The sequence below is a fragment of the Thunnus maccoyii genome, chromosome 12 (genome assembly GCF_910596095.1).
Source record: "Thunnus maccoyii chromosome 12, fThuMac1.1, whole genome shotgun sequence".
In the NCBI taxonomy this organism is placed as follows: domain Eukaryota; kingdom Metazoa; phylum Chordata; class Actinopteri; order Scombriformes; family Scombridae; genus Thunnus; species Thunnus maccoyii.
The window spans coordinates 12,457,474-12,484,959 of record NC_056544.1 but is presented as its reverse complement, the minus strand read 5'-3'; the positions used below and the strand labels follow the sequence as shown (position 1 = coordinate 12,484,959).

At 37.4% G+C, this 27,486-nt stretch overlaps 1 protein-coding gene and 1 long non-coding RNA gene across 2 annotated transcripts; both read left to right on the top strand.

Annotated features, from left to right (window-relative positions):
• Positions 1-11,977: 11,977 nt before the first annotated feature.
• LOC121909320 lies at positions 11,978-18,487 on the top strand. The gene is made up of 3 exons (XR_006099407.1): positions 11,978-12,135; positions 17,223-17,338; positions 18,278-18,487. It is a non-coding gene; the product is annotated as an uncharacterized LOC121909320 (long non-coding RNA).
• Positions 18,488-21,196: 2,709 nt separating this feature from the next.
• Positions 21,197-27,345, top strand: LOC121909319 (phospholipid hydroperoxide glutathione peroxidase-like). The gene is made up of 7 exons (XM_042429822.1): positions 21,197-21,304; positions 22,403-22,497; positions 22,618-22,762; positions 23,171-23,322; positions 25,064-25,088; positions 25,222-25,281; positions 26,842-27,345. Exons 1-7 carry the CDS (start codon positions 21,236-21,238, stop codon positions 26,872-26,874), a joined length of 579 nt encoding a protein of 192 aa, XP_042285756.1. The 5' UTR covers positions 21,197-21,235; the 3' UTR covers positions 26,875-27,345.
• Positions 27,346-27,486: the final 141 nt, after the last annotated feature.

The following is a 27,486-nucleotide window of genomic DNA, read 5'->3' as shown; positions in this document are numbered from 1 at the left end:
CATCCTCATCCACCGTGTGATCTATAAAGTCAGCTGCTATTTTCTTGGTTATGTCATATTAGAATAAAGGTATAAGCAGGACACAGGGCACAATATATATATATATATATTCACCACTGGATGTTCTTACAGGCAAAATGAAAATAGCAGCTCGGCCTGTTCATTTTAGCTTTTTTTGTACAGTATATGTCAGAAGTATCATGGGAGCAAAGAAACCTATTGATTTCAGTACTCATTACTTGCAAAGTCAATGTTGGTGGTTGGATTCTTCTCCTAGAAACAGTACTGAAAACTTAAAGTAAATGTCAAATGAAATGCCATAGGGATTATTGCCAATACATTACTATGATCCTGTCAGGTATTTTAAAACATTCCCATTCCAGATATTTATGAGCCGAATAAATACACTTTTCATATTTGAAGTCCCTTTCCCCACCACTCAATATGAAGTATGTGCAGAGTTTGACACTGGTTGTCTTCACAGTCATCTGCTGAAGGGTCAATATTTCTTAGTGCTCACTTTAAATCTTTTTAACTTGTGTACGAGCTGGATTTGTGTTTTAGTTTGGAGGCCAATCATAGTCCAAGTCCAAGTTCACATCAAGCTAAACTTGAAAACCTTCAGTGCACATACAGTGAGAATGGACTGATGAAAGGAAAAATATGTGCATGTGCATTTTTGGTGGAAAAAAACATGTCAGACAAATTATTTTTGTATATTTTATGTATATTTGTATATATGTCTTAAAACATGTTTGGAGGGGATCCTTTACATCTGACCCAGAACAACTCACACTGACTCTACTAAAATGATAAAGAGACTAAAAAGATTTACTGGGGTCAATGATTCTGATTGTTGATTTTATCTGTTTCCCTCCAAGTTTGAATCTGTTTAAAATAAAATATAATATTTAGATATTTAGTATACTTTAATGTGATCTATATAGATGTATGCTGTGTACTGTATGTATCTAATAAGTACATGTTCATGTTAATATAGGAGTGCCTTGTTTTTCTCAAACTTTAATCTGCTGAGTTATTATAAATTCTTTCACCAATCTTGTCTAATTCTTATATTAAGAAATTATCAATTTGTTTAAATAGTGAATCTGTGTTGCTGATACCTCTAAAAACCAAATTCCACAACACTGATTTTCCTCGACTGGATGGATGCTCTGTAATGTTTTATTAATTAATAACAGTAATTGTGATCTACAATGTGGAATATGTTATATATAACAGTACGACATAAGACAATAGTCCATAATAAAGTCAAAAGACTTCTTTGTGAGTCATGGCCTCCACTAGAACAAGAAGGCTGAGATGAGAGGATGGTAGTGAGTTGAATCATGTTGCTACAGGAGAATCAGATTGAGTTTGGAATGAATCCAAGCACTTCCCATTACTGCGGTGGGCTACAATATTCAACACATTTGTTGAAATGAAGAATATCCTGATGGATATTACTTTACACTAAATATATCCAGACTTCACGGCTCACAGGAAATGAACTATGATTAAAGTATGAGCTGTTTTAAGTGTATGTTTATGCACTGTGACTCATACTTACAGAATATATATATAATATGATAGATGATGATGACAACTATATATAAAAGTCCTCATATATCGATGTAAAAATGTAACTTTTTTAGCTATATGTGTTTATTTAACTATAAAATGAATTTCACTACTATTTGTGCTGCACATGTGAGAGATCTTGCTTGTAAACCTGTTTGTAAGATACTATCTCAGAGCAAAGACTACATACTGTTGGATAACAGCGTGTTGGTTGGCACAAGGCTCTTTCTGCTGCTGTACTGATATCCTCTTTATGGCTCTGAGACAACCGGGGTCACTGGGCACTGAGGTAAACAAACATCGAGTGCACATAGCTAAAGAGGGAGTAGATTCTGTGTGGCTCAGCATTGGTCTACAGAGTTGCGTTGGTAAATTTGTATGAGGATTAGCACATATACAGACCAACAGACCAGAATCCATGAGTGTACATAGAACAAGTAAACACGACAAACAGAAAAAAGAGGAGACAGATGGAGAGGGGGTGAAGATGGTACAAGATGGAGTATGTAAAAATGAAGAGTGGACCTTTACCATCTGTAAAACAGTTGGGAGACGTAGCCTACAAAAGAAGGAAATAAGCACAAAAACACCAAAAACATGAAAAGGAGTAAGTTCTTTAATTTTATGTCTCGCTTTGAACACTCCAAACACAGTCAACACATTAAGCAGATGTTCTCAGTTCTCAATGCAGCAATGAGGACAAAAGCATCTCTGTTTAAAATCATTAAAATCCTCTCAAGGCACTGCTTCCAGCAAAAGCTTAAGCGCCCCTCTACTCAAAAATGTGTTTTTCTTCTTATTCTTTCAGTTGGATGTTTGAGCTGCACTGTGCAGAATGATGTATGCGCAGAGTTTGTTCAGAGTCTGTTTTCACATTCATCTGTTGAGGAGGGAAAGTTTGTCTGTGCTCACCGTCAATCTGAATTAAAGGCATGAACCCACAAGCATGATTTGTGACATCACAACTAGTTTGGAAGCCAATCATGGTCCAATATGCAAATTACACAACTTCATACATAGTTTCCCTTTTTCCACTCATCCACAGTCCTTACCATGCACAGTAAACAGTCATAGTCACATGCCATGCAAAAACTGTTTCCCTTTCACTAAAGTAGCACTCCCATGTTAAAGTTTATGAACACAAACACATTTACAGTGAGTGCACTTGATAAGAATTCTTATCACCATCATTCAGTCACAGCAGAGTTAAAACTGCTCACACAAAACTCTCCTCTACAACTGCAGCAGATAGCACAGTGGTTGAGCACCACCTGCCTGAGGGTCTTTCATTGGACTGCAAAAACGCCAGCAAGAGCTGGAAGTTATCAAAAAACACCTTAGTCTGTTCCAGATGAGGTTCCCCCAGACAGTGCACCAAGCACTGAATGAGACACTGAACCTGCAGTCATATCCCTGAGATATGACTACACAAAGGTTGAAGTGGGAGTCCAGGAAGGGGGCAAACAGATCTCTTCCACTGAGACACCCCTGAAAAGCACCATAGAGGATATGAGGGCCCTGGTGGAGTGCACCCTCAGACCCGCTGGGGGACAAAGGTCACAAAGGTGATCTTTGTGACCGTTGTTCCCCATGCAGCAGGCTGGGCAGGCCAAACCAGGTGAGCTAACACGTCCACCTCTAACAAGGGGGTGTCGGTTGTCCTCAGGGAGAACCAGAAACGACACTGTGTGTTCTCTTTGCACATGAACAGGTCAGCCACCAGTCGTCCAAACCGTTGCCAGATCTGTGCGACTACGTCCGTCCGACTATGGTGATCTGCCCAGGTCGGGATGGATACCACCATCCTGGGCAGAGAAGGGGATCTGACAGAGATGGGGATCTGACACCGCCTCACCTCCGACATCACATAACCATCACGCAGAAATGGTCAAGCTGAAATGGCAGTGGCTAGCAGTGCTAACAGTGCTAATTGAACTGCTTACTCACCAGGGTGACATGGGGAGGAACCAGAGAGTGGGCACTATGCTTCTGCAACAACACCAGCCCGCCACTGTGGATTGGGATGGCATTGTTTGCAGTAACCGCCATATGAGCCCGCCCAGCCCAGGTAGTGTGCAGTGCAGAGCAGCGGCACTTAACTGACCAGTGGGACATGAATAACCTATTAGCCACTGATGTGAAGTGTGGGGGCCCTGCTCATGATGTGGAGACTGAGGAAAAGCAGGCCTCATACACCGCCTTCCCCTTATTCACCTCACCTGGAGGAAATGGGAACATCCCCTCCAACCCAGGTGGAATGTCTCTTGTGGCTAACAGCGCTAACGTCTGAAACAACCTGTGTCATAGTGTGTAGTGCTAGGGGAAAAAAAGAGTTGTGCCCTTTATTATAAGGTTGCTGGTGCTGTCTCTGACAAACAAAACAAAATGCATAGGATAGAGTAAAATAAATTCATATAAGTCTATCAAATTACCAGTAACATCAACATAACAATTTGAGAAGCCTCATTGTAACAATTTATTACATTTGTGGTTCTGATGCAATTTGAGTTGTTCTTACAACTAATCAACCATCTATTATGCCAGAAAAAGTTTATTTTAAATAAAGTACTACAGTGTTACTTTGTTATCCTATAAGATTTTAAATGTCAAATGATTTTCAGTTGATTTGTGCTGCTTTCCATCAAGAAGTTCTGTTTTACAGACAAGATGAAATCCTCCAGTTATTTGGTTACTTTGGATCTCCTCCCCTTGCATCTGTGTGTGTGTGTTAGTGAGTGTGTTTTTTCCATCCCTTGTGACTGCTTGGCATTTTGACAAGTGTGTGACAGTCAAATCTGTCAACAACAGCAGAATGATGAATCCTTACACAATATGCTGGCAGTGAACAGTGTCTCTCAAACAGACAGAGAAAAAAAAAGGGACGACCAAATGGTACACTGTATATTTTTGACAAGAAGATAAACAGCCTGAACAGCCTGGGTTCATCACCAATACAAATAAATCGATGAATGAATCATGACAGATGCTGATTGGATCAGGGACAAGAGACGCTTGATTAGTTCCACAATCAACAGATGTCAATATTTCTTGAAACTACTGAACGATGTCCACTCTATTCTTTCACCCGTGGAGTCATATAATGTCTTTTAAGTAACAAAGAGAAACAGTTAATTTAATTTTCAACATTGTACAGTTTCCTCACCACTGTTTTTCATGGGAAAATATTTTCTTATGCATATAGCCTATTTTTAATTCTCTCTCTGCAGCAGAAAAAAAACATCCTGCTGTCTTTGAATTGGTTTCTCAGAGTCAACACAAAGCCTAAGGGGAGAAGAAGGAAATGGTAGGAGTGAAGTATTCGGCTAATAGAAAGAATAATATGAAACAAGGACCCTTAAGGCTCCTTTATATAGACTCCCTTGACTCTGTACATCTTAGACAATGCTTTCACCAGCCTTTTATAAGGGCAACATGAGAATGACTCATTGCCCTGCTTCACCATGTGAATGTGGATGATTGCTGGTATTTATTGTATGGTGCAGAAGTGTTGAAAGGTAAAAGGCAGCAGGGCTGCTCTCACACAGAACGCATAGAATATATAATTGGTAGTTACAGAAAAGAGTCATGACCACAATGCTGTTTGCTTATGATGACTGTCATTCATATTCTGAGTTCTAATTTCAAGCATCTCATATTTTCAATGTGTTACTTTTTCATATACACACGTTGTGATCACCTGCACACACCATTCACAGTGGCTTCAATGAAAAAATACAGAATATGATCTGAAGACAAAAAGAAACAGAACACTGACCCTAAATCTTTGAAAAGATAGTCTAATGAGGTGAATCATTTTTCTTGTTGCTGTATAAAAGATAATTAGTGCTGTGCTTCTCTTTGGGTTCTGAGTTTTAAAAGTTCATTATTTGTCAGATTTGAAGCTGGTCGCAGTAATTTTATTTATTTAGTTAATAGAAAATATCATTCATGTAGGCTATCCATCTGTATGGCAATTTTTTTTATTACAAAAAACTGATACATTTACTGAGGTTGTGAATGCTGTTGTTGAGAAATGCTAACTGACCATTTGCTAATGGTGAACAGCAAGTGTTTTATGACTGTAAATAGGCATGAAAAACTTTGCATTTCTCCACATGTTGTGTGCATGGGGCTTTAGTGAGAGCAAAAGTGTAAGAAATAGATTAAACAGTGTGTCTATCTGCCCTAATGTAAGCTGCGAACATTTCCGGCTATCTTGCTTGCTTACATGCAGTAGTAACTGCATCTAAAGTGTTACTAAACAAAGCCATAAGTAGCACATCAATAACTAATTAGGCCTACAGTTTGTGGAGTTACAGGTTATGTTAAAAAAAATGGCCTGTTCACAACTAGCAGTATAGACAGTATAGGTAAAAATGACCTATAGTTATGTTCACACCATCTAGCGGCCATAGTAAGTATGGCCCATGAAAGAGTTCAGATGACGTCAAGTATAAGGTGACAATTTGCCTTATTAGGAGGAGGCGAGTTGGGTGGATGGCTAGATAGCATAGATGTATTATAAGAGCTAGATAGGGCTCCGCCACTCAGCCTTGCAGCCCATTTTCCCGGTGGTCAATTGCGGTATTGCAGCAAAAAATCCCCCTGCGGCCCAAAAAGCATTTTGCCCATAGACCACCATTGTAAAAGAGATGTCTGTAAAACTGCTGACAGGGCACCTCGGACATCAAATAATGTTATTTATGACTCTTTCTATTATGAATTTTTGATCCATGGAGGTTTTTTTATTTGTAAAACTTTCCTTAAGCCGAGAAAAGCGATTTTAAAATCTGTGACATCATCACAATGTAAAGCCTATGGGCCGAGCAGGAACTCGCAGGTGGGGCCAGCTGGGGGAAGAACCACTGTGCATATTCAGTGGGCTGCACAACGCAGGTATCCAACTCGTATAATACATCCATACTAGATAGTTAGATGGCAAAAAGTGGCCTTGGCTGCAGGAGACTGCTATTTGCTTCCCATTTCCAACTGCAAATGTAATGTTTTCCAATGAGTCAGGACATTTTTTTAAAAACCGTAACGATTGTCATGGTGTTCACTGTTGCCATGATGACAAAGGTTGCATAACTTTTAGGAAGTAGAAACCACATTTCCATTGATCATTTTAACTCAAACCATGATCTTTCCCTAACCCTAACCAAGTGATTTTTGTGCCTAAACCTAACCTTAACCACAGCGTTGTCATATCATAAAACATCATTATTTTTTAACAGTGATTTGTAACGGTTTTAGAAAGCGACATATTACGCTCCTATTTTGGAAAGCGGCATATTATGCTCCCAGGGGTTGTTCTGGAGTGCAGGTACAATCAACCTCTGTGGTTGTTTAATTATGTAGATGTGTTAAGTATTTTCCCACTGTGTTTAGGCCAGATTTTGGATGCAACTGGGGTTTAGGGTAAAGTTAAAAGCTCTGTCCTGCTCTTTATTGGTTTTGGGGAAGTTGACAATCTAGCAACCAAAGCCAACATAGTGTTACACTTACCAAGCACACTGGTTAGTGTTAATCCTAGAAGCAATTTCTCTTGTGACATTGGAAGTGAAAACATACTGTTTTTAAATATAAAAAGTAGCATATGTGAGCTAAGCAGGCAAACAGAGTTAGAATGAATCACACATATACTATTAAATTATATATATTAACACTGCAGTACAAGAATCATCAACTTCTTACCTGTAGCTTTAGCCTCAGAATTTTACCACTTGCAACACTTCATGTACTGTACATACAGCCTAAAAATGCATATTCTCACATATATAATTAGTCAGATGGAAACATTAAAATGTCTACAGGAAACTGAGTTTTCAACCAATTAATGGATGTAATGTTTGCTCCAATAATTATGCTTAAAAAAAATCTGTCAGTGACAGTGTCTTCTCAGCTGGCAAAATGGACAGTTGCCAAATCATCAGCCTGCTTTTGTCTGCCTCTATTTGAAATCACAGACTCATTATTGTTTCAAAAATTACTACGAAATCATTGTAAACTGCATATTTGCGCCATGCAAGAATGGAAAGCTTGACAGGAATAGTAGCTTAGCAAACGGTCACACCAGTCCTGATTGCCAATAAAGTTACAGCCATCCACTTAGACATAACTCTTATCACATCATGTTTGTACTTCTCTGCATTAAATCAATCAATTAATTAAGCAAAAGCCCAGCATTTTGACTCTTCACCAGCTTTTTCAAGTGCTGGAGTTGGACATCATTACCTCTTACCATTGGGAGACGTTGTGCCGAAAGTTACAGTTTTGTCAGATGTGGAAAAGCATTTTACAGTGTATGTGATGTAACTGTGAGAAATGTGACACCTGTCATATTATAAGATACACTTAAAGAGTCAACAGAGGTGAAAGGCTTTGGAGAACAATAATATGAAGAAAAATCTACTTGACAAATCCTAACTAACTGTCTGGTTTTGATTGTTAGATTGTATTTCTGGCTTGCTGGCTTGTTATATGAACTGACTCATTCACATTCAAATTTTTTTCGCAGCTGTACATGAATCACCATCACAGAGACATTATTTGCGACTTAAAAACAAGCCTACACACTTGTGGTAAAAAGTGACCATGCTATCCTGCTAACAGTCTTCCATATAAAAGTTCAATGTCCTTGCTGTTGTCTTAATTTCTTGGCCCACCCAAAGGTGCCCACAATGGCTGCCTAGAGTGATGAGGGTGTTTGAAATGGAGGAGGACCTGAGGTGCTGAGACAATAACAGGACACACTTAGCACCACAGAGCCTGTGCTTATTTATATTGTTAACACTCCCACAAACTACAGTTGGAGACTTATCAGCCTGGATTCAGGTGCCAGCAAACTTGGATCAGAAAGCCATTGTTATGATTTCCATGGGGTGACTGCGGATTATGTTTGAACTCAGTCAGTACCAGTTATTAGTTAAAAAACCTGCACCTTTCTACAGGTTCTTAAAGATGAATGAAAAATATATTAGGATATTTTTTGTGCAATTTCAAAGCTTTTAAGAAAGCTTGGAAATTAAAGAGTGAGATTCAAAGGACCTGTTACTGTGCCATTTTTACTGTTATGCAAATGATCAGTATTATGAGCCAATAAAGGATGGACTTAATTGGTGACAACCACCCACATAGCTCCTTCAGTACTAATCACAAAAAGATACTTAATTAAACACACATGTTGACATATAAATATAGTACATGCTGTTTTTCACACATGCCTTCATACACATATAGAGCATAAACAAAAAGGGAAATATAAGGATATTTAACCCTGACAGGAAGGGTGGGAGACCCTTTTTTCTCTGTTGCTAAAGCAACAAGGAAATGTCATACCCATATACAGCCTACTGAGCTGAAACTGAGGGAAAAAGAGGGAAAGATCACATTTCCTTTCTCTACATCTACCATATCTGTTCAGACCTGACATCTCCACCTGTCAAAGAGCTCAATCAGTCCACACTAGTCTTTTATAAAATGTCAACTTCAGACAGTTACAGAAAGAAGAAGGATGTAAAATTCAAATGTAAGTCACTGTGCAATTCTGCTCATTTACAGCAAATATTTTTTGTACATAGCAAAATTACAATATGTGTTTATACAGTTACTGTTTCTTGCTTTTTACTGTTTACACCTTCCCAGAATTTTTTTCCACATAAGAAAGACCTAACAAAGACCTCTAAACAACAAAATTGTAAAAAGTCACAGGCAGTTATATGCTGAAAAGGCCCCATGGGTCTTTTTGATATTTACCAAGTGAATTCCTGTAGAATAACTCAAAAGGTCTTGCAAATTGCAAAGAGGATGAATAGAGGTGGATTACTGAGATTTCTTTTTCCCCCACAACCTTAATGCATCGGTGTCTGCTAAGTCTTTGCAGGGGAGGCACTCCATATCAAGATCAAAGGGAAAGTTAGAATCCCTCTGTAATTATAGCATTCATCATATTTCTGCTTTGTCACATGTATCGGCAGGCTCTGTTCAAGCAAACAGACAAAAACAGAAGCTCTGCAATAGATAAATGTCTTGTAGACTGCGCAAGTTTTAGGAAATCATTGTGTTATATCACATTCTAAGAGAGTGATATAAAGCTGATGAAACACACACACATTGGTTACACATCAATCAAATCAGAGATGTGGCGGCAGTTCCTTGCACAAAGGCTAATTAAGCTGGTCGATGTGCATGTGTTTTGCACTTGTGCATGCGGCTTTGTGTGCAGGTGAGGAGGAACCATTACAGGGACGAATCAACTAATTTGCTTGAGGGACAGACAGGAAACACAGCAGGGTGTGGACCACAAAGAGAGAAAGTGGGAAGGGGTATGGAGAGTGTGAGGGTGCCAGAGGAAAGGATAGATGGAGAGAAATAGGTAAAAAGACAAGGGACAATAATAAGGGAAGCAAATAGAGAAAAAATAAGAAGAGAAGAAGAGAAAGATCTCTTTTAAAGGCAGCTGCAGAGGTCAGTCTTGCTGTGAGGCAGCAGGTGAATATAGGTCTCTTACTCTCCCCTTTGTGATATTGCTGATACACTCATGCCCCTTTTGATAGCACATCCAGAGCCAACGTGTGGTGCTGCGATAGCCAGCAGCACAACATGCGCCTTAATAGTCTAAAATTACATGAATCCTAACAAGTACATTTCCAACTGAGGCACTTTCACCATTGTTTATCTTGCATGACTCATGTCCTCTTTCCCTTTTTGAACCAGTAATGTTGTATCTCTTTAGATTACAAAACCGTTGCCATATTCAGTCTAGTCATTGACTTTTAGGACATATATACAGCCTCTATACCGTGAAGTCAATTTTCTATAAGCTGTTGCAGAGCTTCTGCTGCAGCTTGTTCCAACCACATTGGTGTCATTTTGTGAAAGTGAGTAGTGAAGCCTTTAGACGGATGTGCCAATCAGCTGCAATCCGAAATTTGTGTCAAGCCTGCCTTCACCTTTGCCGGAGGTAATAATGAGAATCAGAACCAGCTCATTTGTCTTGTTTCATATCAATCCAGTTGTTGGCTGCTTGAAATCTTGTCTAAAAACTCCTCAGTATCACAAAAAAGTTTTTACACTCAGTTGAAGCAGAACATTTTATGTTAATACAGAAAATATGCAGAAAGCAAAACACTTTGGTAAAATATTAAAAATGCATGAATGACTTTGACATTACTGTCCTGTAAAATGGTGTCTCAGTTAAAATGTGGCTATGAATATTGTGAATTGCTTCACAATGGCCTCTAGAAATGCCATACCTGACACTCAAGTACAAGTAGAGTGCTTCCAGAATACTTCAGTCTCATGTCATGGTCCTTTCCTGAAGTTAAAATAGATCACTCAATATTTTTGTCAACATAATACACAACATACCCCATGGTGAAAAAAATAATCTATTCAGAAATATTTGCAAATAAACTGATAACAAAATAGACCAATATCACATCATTATTTCTTTGAGTTTTCGCAAATACATATCAGCTTGTCACATTTATGTTTTTTTTTTTCATCCTTTAGTCATGCTTATCCCCAAAACACTTTAAACAAAACCTATTGCTGCTGCTCATAATCAATACTGCAGTTTCACTTAAATTCCATATTATAACCTTATGTTATATTTTAAGGAATAGTTTGACATTTTTGAGAAATTCACTTTCTTGCTGGGAGTTAGATGAGATGACACGAAGACAGAAGAAGCAAGCGACAAAGGATTAACTAAAAGTATGCACGTCAGGTAACACATTGTAGAATTCCATTCACCACCGTGGCTATCAGTACACACATCTAGAACTATTCACTGGCTTGGTGCTTCCCCCGGCTGCTAGTTACCAAAAAATAATTACGGCACATAATAAAATCACAACTTGTCATTTTTATGTTTCGGTTTGTGTATAGATAAAAAAGACATGTTAAATAATGAGTTTTAGCAGCGCTGGTAGATGTATATTTTAACTTTGGAGAGAACCAAGCTAGCTGTTTCCTCCTGCTTACAGTTTATTGTTTATTTGTTAGGATCCCCATTAGCTGTGCCCTAAAGCACAGCTAGTCTTCCTGGAGTCCACATTTAAAAACATACATTAAACATTGCAGTCAACACAATTGGCAACGTTAATATGCAGCGCCATGTTTCTACAGTAGCCCAGAATGGAAAAACCATACACTGGCTCTAGAGAGGGCCTTTTGCGTTTTTCGCGAGATTCGCGGTGAATTTAGGTTCTCCTACACACTTGGAAGGGGAGGGCGAGTGTAGGGATATTCAGTTGGTTACAATCTGCAACTTCACCGCTAGATGCCACTAAATCTTACACACTGGTCCTTTAAGAGAGACACTATGCGCATCTACACACGAGGGACAGCAGCGTTCTCACTGATTCATTAAATCTCCCGACACACTGACAGGATCAGTCAGGATCTAATGTTAATTAATGTTCTGTGTTCTACACAACCAAAAGGTCACACACACAGTCCAGCTTCATACAGTGAAATTTTTTGAAGTAAAGCACCTGTCCTTCCGAGAAATCCTGAGCTCCATTGTGTGGAGCAGCGCAAGCTTTCCAGGTGATTTCTTCATTGCGTGATGTATTGATGTATGAGTGTTTTCTTTAATGATTTACTTTAAAGATTAGAGAGGCTGCTTTCAGTTATTGTAAATGTTTCCATGAGCGCAGTAATGTCACTGCAGCAAATATCGTGGAACATTTAAGCAGCAAAACTAAATACTGTAGTTATACATTTGACAGGACAGAGGAAACTCTCTAGGGGAAACAGAAATCAACTTTTAGCCTCTGAAATAAATAATAATAAATTAGTCAGACAAGTGAAAAACAAGTTGTTTTCTGGTTTTCGTTTAATCTGTATTCCAATTGCTGATTAGAAGACGAAAACGGGAAAAACACGTGGATTTCCGTTTTTTTTTTTAAAATTCACGCAAAAAACAGAAAAGCAAAGTAATGCATTGTATATTTTTTATCCTGTTATCAGACAAGTTGAACACAGCTTTGGGCGGAGGGCACACTGACCAGGAGGCAGCAATGCCCTTCTTGTGCCTAGTCTGCCGGACGTCAGTTGAGTAGGCTGTCCCTCAATGTGGCCCAGGACACATACGTGCTCACACTGTTAAAAGAATGTGCCCATATGCAGCCCAGACCACCTCTGAATGAGGTCTAAGCGATTGGATCTTAATGCGTCCTCAGTACATCTTGGGTGCATTCACACCTTTACTTAGAGCTGTCCACTTGTGATCAGATTACCCAAGACGAATGTTAATGCCAGTTGTGAGCAGGGCAAACGATGAGGGCTCCTTAAGGGACCAATTACCACTGAATTATCATTTTTAGAATAACAATATCAAGAACATCTAGTCCACATTAACCTTTGTCAAAGTTACATTATGGTCATGAAGTAACAGCGCAGACTTCTATCAAACAGCAAGGCTGCATTATCATATGGTGACAGTGGCACTTTGAAACACATTAATGCTTGATGTTCACTGTGATGGATTACACCTCTCAAGCAGGTTTCATGACTATTCTTAGTGATTTTCATACCATAGGGACACAAAATGCAAATGCACTGACTTAAAGAATCTAAAACATATAAATAATATAAGTCTATAAAGTGTTTGTTGTTAAGGAACTAAAAAAGACTTGTTCCGAAACCATTTCTGTGTTGAGTTGGATAAAGATCAAGTCCTGTTGGACAACAAAATGTCATCCCAATCCCAGATTCTCATAGGTAGTTGCATTTATTTTTTATCTCTTATTCCAGTGCTCCAGTCCCTGCCACTCAACACCAACTCCTTCCTAGAAAGATGCTGTCACCTCATTGCTTCACAGCAGGGATCATGTTAAATGGTTAATGAGCTGTGCCTGCTTTCTTCTAGACATAGCACTTTCAATTAGCCTACAGCAGAAGAGTTTTGTTCTTGTTACATCAGACCACAGATTTTTTTGTCTGATGCTGACTCCAAAATCCCAGCATGCTGTCACTGGGTTGTGTCTTTTTCTATTGCCGTTCTGCTATTTAGCACAGATTTATGAAATTCTGTACAGACTGTGGTTCTGACAGAAAGATCTGCCATTACAGCAAATTAATTCTGTGGAAAGGTTCTTAGCTTTTTAATCTCTCGTGTTTATCGATGACCCCAAGAAGACTCCTGACGGTTTCATATTTTTGTTTCCATTTACATCCTGACTGGGAGTTCAGTGTGTGTCATTTTAAAAAGAAGCTGGTTAATTAGTTGTGTACAACTATATCTGTAGCGGGTAAATAGAGTATACACAATGGGGGAAAAAAAACACCTGTTGCCAGATGCTTGAAGTGTGCATTGGTCTTATTCAACACTCCCTGTTTGTATCTGGCATTTGTTATCTATTCACATGATAGAAATACATTGTGTGTAATGCAATAAATACTGTACATTGAATATGTATTCTGATTTCCACAACATTTCTAAAGTTTGGGTTGAATTTGCGGTCCCTGTCTGCTGAAAATCTTGTATCACCAAAATATTTTATGTGCTGAGAAAAGCAGTCCTGCTTTCAGCTTTGTGGCATTTTTTTGTGTTTTTTTTTTTGTTTTGTTTTTTAGATAATCTAGGGTTTTTACATGGTTTACGTAGCTGACAGAATTATGGGGAGTTTCTCAACCTATAAAGAATTACTTACTTCAATTTATTTGAAAAATTCAAAATCACTAAATCAATATGTAACTGCACATTTAATTGGATTTCAAATTAGAGTTTAAGAGACAGCATATTTGGAAATAATATATAGTATAGGAACATAATACTTTGAAGGCAAGTTGAGATTTGTAATCGGACTAAGCTCAAATATAATATTTGATTTATTTAAGGCTCAAACAGTTACACGCAGGTTAGGCCGTGGCAGATAAAATTGTAGGTATTAAATTGATCTTGGGGATGGATTTGAGAGATATGGGTGTAGGATGCAGTCAGTTGACTGCCAATTGCCTGTCAGCATAACATTGAAGGTTTGAACACATGGTATGTCTGCCTGGTCTTACATGTGTTCTCTCAAGGAAGATGGAGGGATAAGGAGCTGATCTGGACTATTGAGAAGCAGTCATGGGAAACAGACTGCAGAATCTGTTGCCTTGCCAACCAAGCCCCTCAGAGTATGAGGGTTAAATGTAAAAGATTCTCTGCCAATGCAAATATAGGTTACCATCTGTTTTCATTACACTCCTTTTGTTACATATTGAAAACATGCAAGGATGTGGCATGGTGACGTAAGTGTTTAGATTGGTTCTTTCTTGATGTGAGAGGAATATGCATACCTGGATGGCAATTACAAGACCATATGCCTCCCAAGGCATTGCATGATAGCGAACATATGTGCACTCCTTCTCATGTTTTATTGCCATTGCTGCAATTTATGTGCAAATGATGTGTTACCGCAATATAATCAGCAGAATGTAAAGTATGTCACAAAGCATAGTTATCCTGAAATGAAAAGAAAATCATCCCAAAAGTCTTTAGTTCCCAGTGGTCAGTGGTCAATTTAACTCTGCCTTCAAATATAAAGCACATTTCCGAGAAACTGTGAAGTTTTGTGGTCAACTTAAAACTTAATTTCTGTCTCTGACTATTAATCTTGAGTCGAAAGAGATATGGCGAAGGCAAGAAAACAGAAAACTTGTTGCTTAGGAACAGTGAGAAATAACCCTAACTTTTCTTGAAGCATCTGATCTTATCTCCCATGGTGCGCGTAGCTGTGTGCTTGTGTGTGTGTGTGTGTGTGTGTGTGTGTGTGTGTGTGTGTGTGTGTGTGTGTGTGTGTGTGTGTGTGTCGTGGGGGGTGGGGTGGTTGGGGGAGTCAGGTTTAGCAGAGGTTGTTTCTAGGCAACAGTTGTTTTTTGTTTTTTTTAATATGAAACTTGTTTGTTTTTCTGTGTTTTCCATCTCTTCCTATTCATTATGGTCTGCTTTTTCACAAATGCGTTTTCTCATCATTTAGGCAGGGTTAACTGGCTCTCTGGTGTATGACCTAGTAACTTTGATGAAAAAATGGCAACAACAGCAATGTGCGGCTTGGAAAAGGTCCCGACATTCATTACAGCATGATGTATGTGCAGCTATTTCTCAGATATGTAGATCAGAGGAAACCATGTCCTGTATGCAACCATATTCTGTACCGGCTGTGTTTGATTGGAATGAAAATATGCATACTCTCAACCCTAAATTTCACATGCTTGTATTTGTTGTTTGCTTATTTTGTTAACATAGAGATGTTTTTTTGTCCCTTTTTTTTTATCTTAAAATGATATTATGCTGCAGAATGCGCAATAATTATTTAGTTTCATCATGTCCTTATTTTGTTTAGTAACGTCTGTCTTTTCCCTCCATGTGCCTGCAACCTGTATGACATAATCTTTGATTATTTGACCGATAACAGCTGCTTCAGATGGGAGCAGGTCATTACATTATAACCATAGAGCAGAGATAAAGTAAAGAAACAAAAAAATAAAATTTACTTCTTTGAGTTTTCAAGTGACATCTAGTCTGTTATATAGTTATCAGGATGATATACCTATGTCAAACATGATGCATTGCACAATACATTTTCTCAATTTCACAACGTAATGTCATAGATTTAAGAGTTGTTCTGTATAGTTCATGTGAGGTAATTAAAGAATTCTTCTTATTGGTACAGCTGGGAGTAAAAGACCCACAAAAATCTACTGTATTATTTCATACACATACACTCTGACAATGCAGGCACAGCAGCAACTAATTACAGCGTCTACCCCCTACTGTTCCCCACATACATACATCCACACACATACACACTTGCATTGATTGTGCAGATGTCTAGAAACCCTTTGCTTTGATTTTTAATTGGCTATATGTGAGGTGTTTAATTAGGGGCTTTGAACTTGATGTTTCGGGTGCAAACCTGTGGTGGATTCTGTGTTTTGTCATACCCTAATTAAAAGCCTCTTCCTCAGCAGACATGACCTCCACATCACCCAAACACACATGCTGTGCATGCCAGTATGCATGTGTATGTTAGAGGGCAAATGGCCCACTGCCTCCACTAACAGGGAGAGGTCCACATGAAGCATCCCTTTAATTATCCCAGGAAGTCATTTGCCCTCATATTCCAAACATTGCAGAACAGTGTGGCATGTCAGTTTGGTCAAATCATTTAGTTTTTAAAAACCACAGTGAAGATGGGGTCTTATGGCATTTAAACTGTACTGACCAAAGTCATGTGAGTCATACCAAAAAAATGCAACCTTTCATTAGCTGTAATCAGTGTGGAAATATTTTTTTTATTTATTTATTTTTTTTTACTTTTCAGGAACACCCTGATCACATTCACACCTGGAATTATATTAAATAAATATATTAAATATTTAGTTTATAATGGTGAAATTAAGGTTTCCATGAAATTACATGTGACTTTTCTTCTCTTATTTATCTCCTCTGAACAATTGATTGTGCTTAATGGTACACTAACACTTCAACATGCCTTAATACAAAATATACTAGTAATGCAAAAGTAAAGATTACAACCGATAAATGAACCATTCTCCTTTCCCTTCAACTGATAACCTGTTGGTTTACACCTTTAAGTGATTCCTTTGTGTGTTATGTCCCACTCCAATATCCATTTCAACAGGGAATTCATCCAATTAAAGAAGGAAGATGCTGATGGGGACTTTAATTGTGCCACCATTCTGACATCAGAGCACCCAAGTCTATTTCAAAGCACTGCCCCAGAACAAGGATGTGAGAGTAAGTCCTTGGCCTAATTTTAATATGGTGAAAAGAAAAAATTGGTTATGAATAAACCCATGTAAGAGGAAAGCATGTCCAAAATCTCATATTACACACACCTGTAATTCTCAAACTGGAGTAACTTTGCACAGCCATGAGCAAGCCAAACTTTGGTACAAAAATCACCTCTACACAAAAACTGAACTATAACACAGAACCTAGTAAATCTGATCCATACACAATGCATTAAGTTTATCACTGAGAATATACATACTTTAGATTGTAATCTATTCTATGATCTTGTGCAGTATACTGTATATCTGACATGGTATCCTATAAAACTGCCTTCAGTCTTCACAGAATTCCAAATGCATCTATCTAGAAGTCTCAGTCTCATCCTTCTTTCTCAAATAAATCTGGAGACATGAACATTACTATATCTATGTAGCAATCTCTCCTACTGTTAGATAGTGCCCTCTATTGGAAGAACAATGAAACTACAGGTAGTGAGCTGGCCACTTTAATGCAGTTAGGTTTTGAGGTTCGTGTACCAGTTTTTAATCTTAATGCAGACACCACAGCAAAAGTGATGTTGTGGCATAATTTGGAGCATGCAAAAAGCTACAATAAATATACAATAACAAAAGTGCTGCTTGTTGCTTTATAAAAGCTGCTTTATAAAAGTCAGGTGTCCTCAGTCTTGCATGTGCATATACCTGCTGCAGAAGTCTGAAGATATCCAGTGGTCCATGAGATGTTCACTTAGACAATAAATATTAAAACATACTTTTAAAAAAATACCCCTGCTTACTGTATTTGAATGTGTTTATGTACAGTAGTGTATGTATAAGTTAAGATGAAATGTATTGACCCACAAAGGTGAGCAAATGTTAGAATATTGCCAGTGTAAATGTAACACTTCAGTACAGTGTTATGTCCCTCACTCTCTGTCTGCAGGATTTTCACCTACAGTATGATGTCCTTCAGGAGTCTGCAGCTGAGGGGTGTTAGCCTGAAGTGGTGGCAGCTGTCTGGCCTCTACCAGGCTTATTCATCCTGCTCTGTGGGCGCCACATCTCCATGTTCTGGTTTGTTTGACAGTTTTGCTGCATTCTACACTCTCACGCACGCATTTCTCACATATCCTTACACTACTGATGCAGCTGATACTCTCATCACATGCTTATCTTTTTGTAAATGTTTATTTAAAATAAAACATTCAATATCAGTTAAACCTGGTTTGTCTCCCCTCTTTGTTACACACTTTGAATCGAGAGTGCCAGTATTTATCATGGAGTCAAATGTACAGGGCAGATAAGTGTGCATCATTTGCCTTTCGTTAAATATGTATGGGTGTGTACACCTGCCCTCTGTTGTTCTCCGATGTTTCCATGGCAGCTGACTCTTTCCAGTTGCACAAACATGTTTAGACAAGAAGTCAAATGTCCTTAAGTAATATCACATGTTGCTCCCCTGTGTGATCACAAACCTCACGCTGCTATGAGAGAGAGGAAAGTCTGTCACTGTCATATGCCTTTTATTAGGATCAATACTACTTTTCTCCACTTTTGATGCTTAGTCATAGTTTCAGACTTTTGGTGCTGGCTGTTTTATTTTGAGGAATACAAAGACCAGTTACCATGTTTGATTTAAAAAGTGAAATTACTTCAGGCAGATCAGCAGATGTAAGGCAATTAATGAGATAGATATGCTGTACATCAGCTCAATCTCCTTTTGATTGCATTCAATACATACTGTGTTCAATGTTATGATAATTTTATTTTAAATAGTCTTTTGTCTACACATCTTATGTGGTTGTTTCTACAGATCCGCAGAAGAAAAGTGTGATAGAAATCTAATTATTTCATTAACTTCACATTTTCTTTTAATTAGCAAACAGTGAAATTGAATGCATTTGTGTTTACATTCACAAAAAGTAGATGGGAATTTACATACACTATATCAAACACTGAAAAATCTAAGCTAAAGGGGACAAAAGGTAATGTGTTAATAATAACTTACGCAGCAGTTAATTGTTGTGTTCAGATATTTTACCTGAAGGCTGGGGACCTTTGTTGAGTGCCATCCCCCCCTGTCTCTCTCACTATATTTCCTAGGGCAGCTAATAAATAAAGGGAAAAATGTCAGGAAAATCTCATACTGAACATATCAAAGTGTTACTGCAATGCTACAGCCAGCATGTGACTAATGATGGTACTGAGAAGTAGGCATGATCAGTGATCAATAGGTCTGTTATGTGATTGTTTTAGTTTTGACTGCCAGACATACTTGACTGACTTATGATCTGCAACTGTTATACTTATGAGTGACAGTAATTAATGAAGTAACTCACTATAGGGTAGGCCGACTACTGGACTTACATTCCAAACTACTAACTGTGTCTGCTGAGTGTGAAACAGTTTGCAACGACAAACACATATGACAAATCAACTTTATAAGATATGTCAAGAATTGATAAATGTTGTGTTCAAAACTTGTTGTGCAGCCCCCAAGTATGGAGGATAATTTTACCGAGTTAAAGTTAAAAAACAAATGGAAAAGAAAAAAGGTAACTTAAGTATTAATAAACTGAACTTCATCATAGTTAAGCGTTAAAAGTAAAAGGAAAGAAAAAAGAAAATTTGACATTGAAATGACAAATGGATATTGTGAAATGTCTAATTAAAAATAAGAAGAAATTTTTAAATTTCTGAAATGGAAAACAGCAAAGTTTTAAAGTCTCCCTCCACTCAAAAATGTGTTTGCCTCTTGTTGAATGTTGAATGTTTAAGCTTCACTGTGCATAATGATGTATGCGCAGAGTTTGTTTTCACATTCATCTGCTTTCAACTTTGTTTTAAGGGGTGGGCCTGCAAATAGGATTTATGACATCACAAATAGTTTGGAAGTCAATTCTGGTCCAATAAAAAACTTACACCAGTGTGATGTGGAAACTTGATGCCTCCAGTGCACAAACACTGAGAAATGACTTTACAGTGAAGTAGGAGACATCTTGTGTCCAGCACTTTTGAGATCAAATATATTTGCATATTTCTAGATTCTGGAGGTTTTAGTGAAGGAGAAGGAACAGATGTCATTTTAAGAATTTTAATAAGATAACTTTTTTTTCCGGAAAAACCATATCAGACACAAATTATTATTCAAAGTAGTGTATTTTACATACATCTTAAAACATGTCTGGAAGGGATCTTTAAGTTGCCAAGTTGCCGCTATGCTCAAAAAATATATATAACAAATGAATAAATAAATTAAAAATGAATAAATTAAGATTTGTACTTCACTTGGATGTTTGACCTTCACTGTGCAGAATGACGCATGTATGTGTGTTTGATGCTACAGGCTGTTTTCACCTTCATCTGCTTCATAGAAAACTTGAAACTCTCAGTGCACATAAACCCAGAATGAATCTTTCATTGAAATAAGGAATGTCTTGTTTATTGATTTATCTTTATGGACGTTTACATACAAACATTTGCATTCATAGATTCTGATTTTTTTCCAATGAGGACGAGTGCAATAATATAATAATAGAAAATAAATATATATTTAAAACAAATTATTTAAAAAAATAATAATAATAAGCCTGCACTCTTCCATAGTTGCTCTATTATATATTTTCAGTTCTTCATAAGCTGTGAGGAGAGACTTTGCATGTTTTCTTAGTCTCAAAGCACTGAGATGATTGTCCACAAAGTCCCTTCTAAAATCAGGAAAAAAGGGGGTTTTCGCCAGGAGTATCAGGTTGTTCAATACCAAATCACTGTTAATGATTTGAAAGGAAAATGTGATTGATATAATTAAAGAGGCGATTGCAGGTGCACGTAAGCAGTGCTGAGCTTCCCGCTAGTGGGCGAGGCTTACTGGTCACGTGAAAGTGACGTCAGCGTGACCAGCATGTGGCTCTTGAGACCAAGCGCAGTGCTGTTGGGACTGGTGGGGAGCAGAGGATACCTGAGAGCCATGGTACGTACATAAAATACGATTATACATTTCTACCTGTTCACGTGTGCTGTCATTAAAACCATTCATCTGTCTACTGCTGTCTACTCGCTGAACAACATGTAGGTCAGCTCTGAGATTTCTATTTTTAAATGAGGTGCAACGCAGAAATGGGTCCGATGTCGATGCAGCTCGTCTTCTTTCAAATAACGTTAGCTTGAAATGCGCCAAAGACTGAGGCATAATGGCCACCATTATGGGCGTCAAACGTTTTACGGTGGTATTTTAATAACGCTTCAGGCTTCAAGTTAGAGTGAGCAAACTCAAGTTAAATTTCTGGGCTTTTTCTGCTCCGTCAATGTGACTGTTGATAGCTGGCTGTGCGGTAACGTTAGCGTTAGTATAATGGATAAAGGTCCCGCTAAAGTTGCTGATAATAATCTACAAAACCAATCTACAATTAACACAGTTGTACTGGCGCTTTAATGTTAATGTTTGGTTTTTAATTTTTTAAATTACTGTTAACAACACATGCTTTCCTCACAAACAACTTCTTCAATCTTTACTATCTGTTTCCTTGTTTTGGTTGTATATTTCTGATTCTTATGTGTCTGTTATTTAATTTTGATTATTTTCCTTTTACTTTTATTAAATTATTTTTTTTTTATTTTACACTTTATCTCTCACGTTAAAAATCTGCTATGTTACGTAATGTTAAAACAGATTATGTATTAGCCTTTCATTTCCTTTTTTTTTTTTTAGCCAATAAGTAAGGTGCAGCAAGTCACCATTCGCTTAACATGAACTATCAGATCCACTAAATTGATTACTTTTAATCTGCTGCATATCACTTTTTGTGTGTTTTTTCCATCCTAAACCTGTCCTTCATGTGGGGTTTAGGGTGTGGGCATGAATCATGACAAAGTGCACTGAGTAGTAAGAGCAACGGTTAACTTCCTTGTTTTTTCCCCCAGTTTATCTGATTCATCTTTTTTTTTCTTTCTTTGGGGTGGAGCATACTTTTGCTCTTTGGTTTGTTTTCATGGACCTTAGCCCTCTATCTTCAGCAATCTTAATCCATCAAACATTCACCTGCAATTTCTGTTCTTTACCTCTATGCAGTGTGCACAGGTGACTGATTGGCAGAGTGCCAAGTCAATCTATGAGTTCTCTGCCAAGGATATTGATGGCAACGAGGTGTCTCTTGAGAAATACAAGTAAATATATATGTATCCTCTCAAATTAAAATTACACACAAATTTGGAAGAAGTATTTTGTAGATTTTTTTTTTTTTTTTTTCTGTCTGATGTCTGTTTCATTCTGATTTTCTCTGCCAGAGGGTATGTCTGCATCATCGTAAATGTAGCCTCTAAATGAGGAAAGACCAAGGTAAACTACACTCAGCTAGCGGGAATGCACGCCTCCTACGCTGAGAAAGGTTTACGCATCATGGGCTTCCCATGCAACCAATTTGGAGGACAGGTAACTTAAAATAACCTGATGATAACAGCTGTGTTTGTTTTTGTGCAGTATCACAAGTGTGTTGTTTCCATTACTGCTGTACAACAAGTACATTCTAAACCTTCCCTCCATCTCACTGTTCTTAATTTTAAATAAAGGGAAGGCAATTGTTAAAATAATTCATTTTTTGCACACAAGCATGCAAGTTGGATTGTGGCATATTTTAGATATATTCCTGGATAGTTGTTGTACTCATAACTCCCAAGATTTTGGTAACATAACCCCATGCAACACATAGTATATAAACACTATATATTCTCAGCTTTAGCACAACTTGTATGTTAATTACAGTGGTGCCAGTTATCAGGTAAGTAGCAATACCTATATTTCCAGTTTTCTAACTTGAATTTTTTTTTGTGTGTGATCCAGGAGCCGGGGACTGACGCAGAGATTAAAGAGTTTGCAAAGGGTTACAATGCAGAGTTTGACCTCTTCAGTAAGATTGAGGTGAATGGAGACAATGCTCACCCTCTGTGGAAGTGGATGAAGGCTCAGCCTAAAGGCAAGGGACTTCTGGGAAAGTAAGTTATTGTGTATTTATCCCACCAATTAAACGAAAAAGTTCATGACATTGTACACAAAAAAATGAGTGAGAGCCCTGAGTGGAACATGAATGAAACAGTCAGGTGTTTTTCCTTTGAGTTGAGTAGTCAATCATTGGTTAGAAATTCATAGAATATATTAGGTCCTACTTCTTATGTGGCATGTTCTGTAGAAAATTTAATTACAAATTTCATTTTAGTATATTCTGACTTTGAATGTTTTGTCAAGTCTTGTGAAGCTGAGAGTCGCCATGTCCTTTTTATATCTCAGCATTAAAGTTAGTGACTAAAATGTAACCATAACTGATGGGAATGGTGGCCAAAACTACAAAAACAGGATACCAGATTTGGGAAAAAAACAGAAAGCAGTAGCAGGTGGTTACATTTCAAAACTGTAATGCCAAGAAGATGCTAAGTATAAATAAGTTTTTATTATACTTTATCTTATTTAGAACTATTTAAAATACCTCTTTTGTTTAGAATTCAGGAAGAATGAAGGTACATTTTTCACATTGTGTTGTCCTGATGGGGTACAAGGCTGTTCTGACCATACATGTAATTGGGTGAATCCTGGAATGGGAAGGTTGCATTGTGTGTAACACACATCCTGTTTAGTTTCTGTTACTTCGTTTGTCACTTCACTTTCTTCCTTTTTGTTTCTACTTTGCTTTGGCTGTGGTTTCAAAACAATCTTTTTTTTCCCACAGCATTGACCATGCTATCATGGTCACTGATGATCTTATTTATTTATGGATTACAGATGCAAAAACAAAATCCAAGGGATAACATGTTAAAGTGAAAACTAGGGGTGCAACTGATCACAGAACACACGGTTGGGAGCGTATTATGAATTTGAGTCACAGATTGGATCATTTTTTGGATCAGGCAGAAAAAAAAGAGGGGGTAGGGGGGAAAATGTAACTTTACTTTCCATTTATTCTGTAAAACACTTAAAACAAGGAACTTTTGCCCATGGTGTTAAATGAAAACAACATACAAGATGTCCAATGTTTAAAAAAAATCTTAAAACATATAAAATATTCAATACTCAATTGTTAAATTAATTAATTAGCAACATGGTACCGTCTTCCTTTAAATGTGGTAGTGAATGAAACAATAGCCTGAGGCCATGTCATCAAAACTTGATGATAACTTACAAACATGAACACACGTCTTGTTCTGCAGCTCAGCTTGATGAACGACCACCAAACAAACATTCACCTGGGAAAAGTGCACCATGAATGTCAGTTAGCAGCTTGATAGCTAATTAGCTGCTCAGCTGCAGCACATGAACCGGCATGTAAACATACTTGCAGATGTCACTTTGGACCCATTGGATGCTGATTTGGTTGTTGCTTTTCAAAATCCCAGTGACACACTGTTGTCCATGACTTGTACTTACAGCAGTTTGTTTACTTTGGGTGGCGATCCATAGAGATCACGGCTCAACTATGTTCCGTTACACCACTAGTGAAAACACTTTTTTTCCAACATCCTAAACCAAACAATAAAATCCTGTAATCTAAAAACACATCAACACATTTTTAACAGCTGTCTGTATTAGCAGAAGGCCGTTCCACAACATAGAACCAGTGTAAAACAGTTAACAGTGAGCCTGTGTTAAAAGGACAATTAAAGTTGTGTAAGTACTAAATGCTACTATATCAGTATCATACTACAGATTGTGTTGTAATTTTTTTCCCTCTCTCTCTCTTCACAGTAACATCAAATGGAACTTCACAAAGGTAATTTGCTAATATAATTGGCACTATTCCTTTTTAAGAAGCATTGTCAGTCAGTTTTCCTTTTAATAATTATATTGCCACAACTGCATGAAGAATACATGTGCCAATATTTTCACATCTTATTCCTCAACAGTTCCTTATAAATAGAGAAGGACAGGTGGTGAAGAGATACGGCCCAACAGATGATCCTAGCGTAAGTGGCTTTCACTGTGCTTTTGGGAATATTTCTCATTGTTGTGAAATGCAGCACTTTTCAGATTATGTTGGCAGATACAATAGTATCCTGCTAGTTATTTACTTAAAACGTTCAGTTTCAGTTTATTCACAAATCAGTTAAAATACAAGTATAAACGTATAAGACATAAAGAGATATGTGAAATTGGACACCCTGATTAGCCATCTGAAGCTTGAGAATAGGGGCCCAGACACTGAGCAGATAGTATTCAAGCTTTCAAGCTTCAACATATTTTAGTAGCAACTGCTACCTAATTTTTGAAAACAGACACAGACAGTGACATTTTTTTATAGTGTTTTCGAGCTCATTCCACACCTGTGGACCTCTGCAAACCACATTAAAGCTTGTACATTTAAGTTTATGTTTCTTACCCTTTTTATAGGATGCTTTTTTTTCTAGTCTTATATGTATGGGGGAAGGTAAGTCGGAATAAGGTCACAAAGTCTGTCGTTGAGCATATCTACAACATTATACATTACACAGGCATTGTGAAAGATATTACATTCAGTAAGCTTCAGGAGAGTGTAGCTGTGGAAAAGAGGATCAGTGTGAGCACCTATCTTGGACCATGATATGCATGTATAACTTTCTTCTGTAAAATCTGTATGTCTCAAGATAACTAGGAAAAATATTGCACCATATAACGTTATAGTAATTTATATTGGGGTCATATAAAGACTGATATAAGGTTAAAATTGCTCCAAGTGGAAGAAAAAGCCTCAACTTGGAAAAAAACCCAACACATTTGGACAATTTTTTTTTCATTAATATGGCCTTTTAAAGTTTAAAAAATCATCAATATGAACTGATGAATTTGTTGGACTTCACTCTCTTCATAACCTGACTGTTTATTTTTAAACAAACATGTTCAACATTATTTTGATTTCTGGAGTGCAAAACAATGAGGTTTGTTTTGCTTATATTTAAGGATAATTTATTGCATTTAAACTATATATCTACCTTACCCAGTTCCTAGTTTAGATTATTTTGCAGATCATTTATATTTTTGTGTAATAAGAATACATTTGTATCTGCCATTAATTCTACTTTTATGAAGCTTATACATTTTCAGTTTTTGTTGACATCGTCAGAAAGTTGATAATTCTCAATTTATGTTTATTATTAAGGTCGTTGTTGGTGGTGGTTGTGTACTGGAGTGCATTATATTGAATGGTGTTCCTAATATTTTGTCCACTCCATTAACATACATGAGGAGGGCAAAATATTAGGAATACCAATACACCACCATATTAGGACAGTTTACTGGTAACATGTCATTGAGTTTGTAAGCAGGTAGCTGCATCCATCCTGGGTCCAACTTGCCAAAAGCTTATCCTTGTTTTCATTATGGAAACCATCAAGCTGTTTCTATTTTCCACATTGCCATTTTTTGATCTGTTGAGTTTATTCTGAAATTTGTTGCATTATGTTTCATAGTTTGTTTAATACAGAATGAAAGAAAACTATCTAAAAAGGATACTTTATAAAAATTTAATTTCTATTTATTTCTCTTTGCAGGTGGTGGAGAAGGACCTGCCCACATACCTGTAATCCTACTATCTCCATGTCTTTGTTCCACTCCTGAACTCTCCTATGGACTTGAGGTTATTGGTGTGTGTGTGTGTGCATCTGGACCAGTGACGGCCTTTCTGTAAACCCAACATTGGGAAGGACTGGCCTGATGACCCCTGCGTGCAACTAACCTCCAGAGCCCACCCACACCAAACCCTTTAAGACCATATGAGTGGATATTCACTAGTGATCCAAAGTAAAGAGCCTTCACATCTTATTGTAAACACAAATCAGCCATTCCTTTGACTGATACAAACGCCAGCCCTCTCTGAATGTTAAGTGACAAGTTTGTTCATGTGTCAATGTCAGTTTTCTCAGTCATAGTATTTCACAGACTTCTGTAAAACTACTGATTTATAGTATTTGCATTTAACATGTCAATTGTATTTAAAAGTAGGCCTGATGACTTATGTGATGACATTGGAAAATAAATGCTGTCTTGGACATTAATCTGTCATTGTAGATACTTATAAAAATAATGGAATCTGAGCAACAGTAAAGCTCAGCTTACATCATGGCTTGGTTATTTCAATGTTATGAAAATTGTTTATTGCAATAGCCTTTTTGTTTGGATATCTTAAAATTAAAATG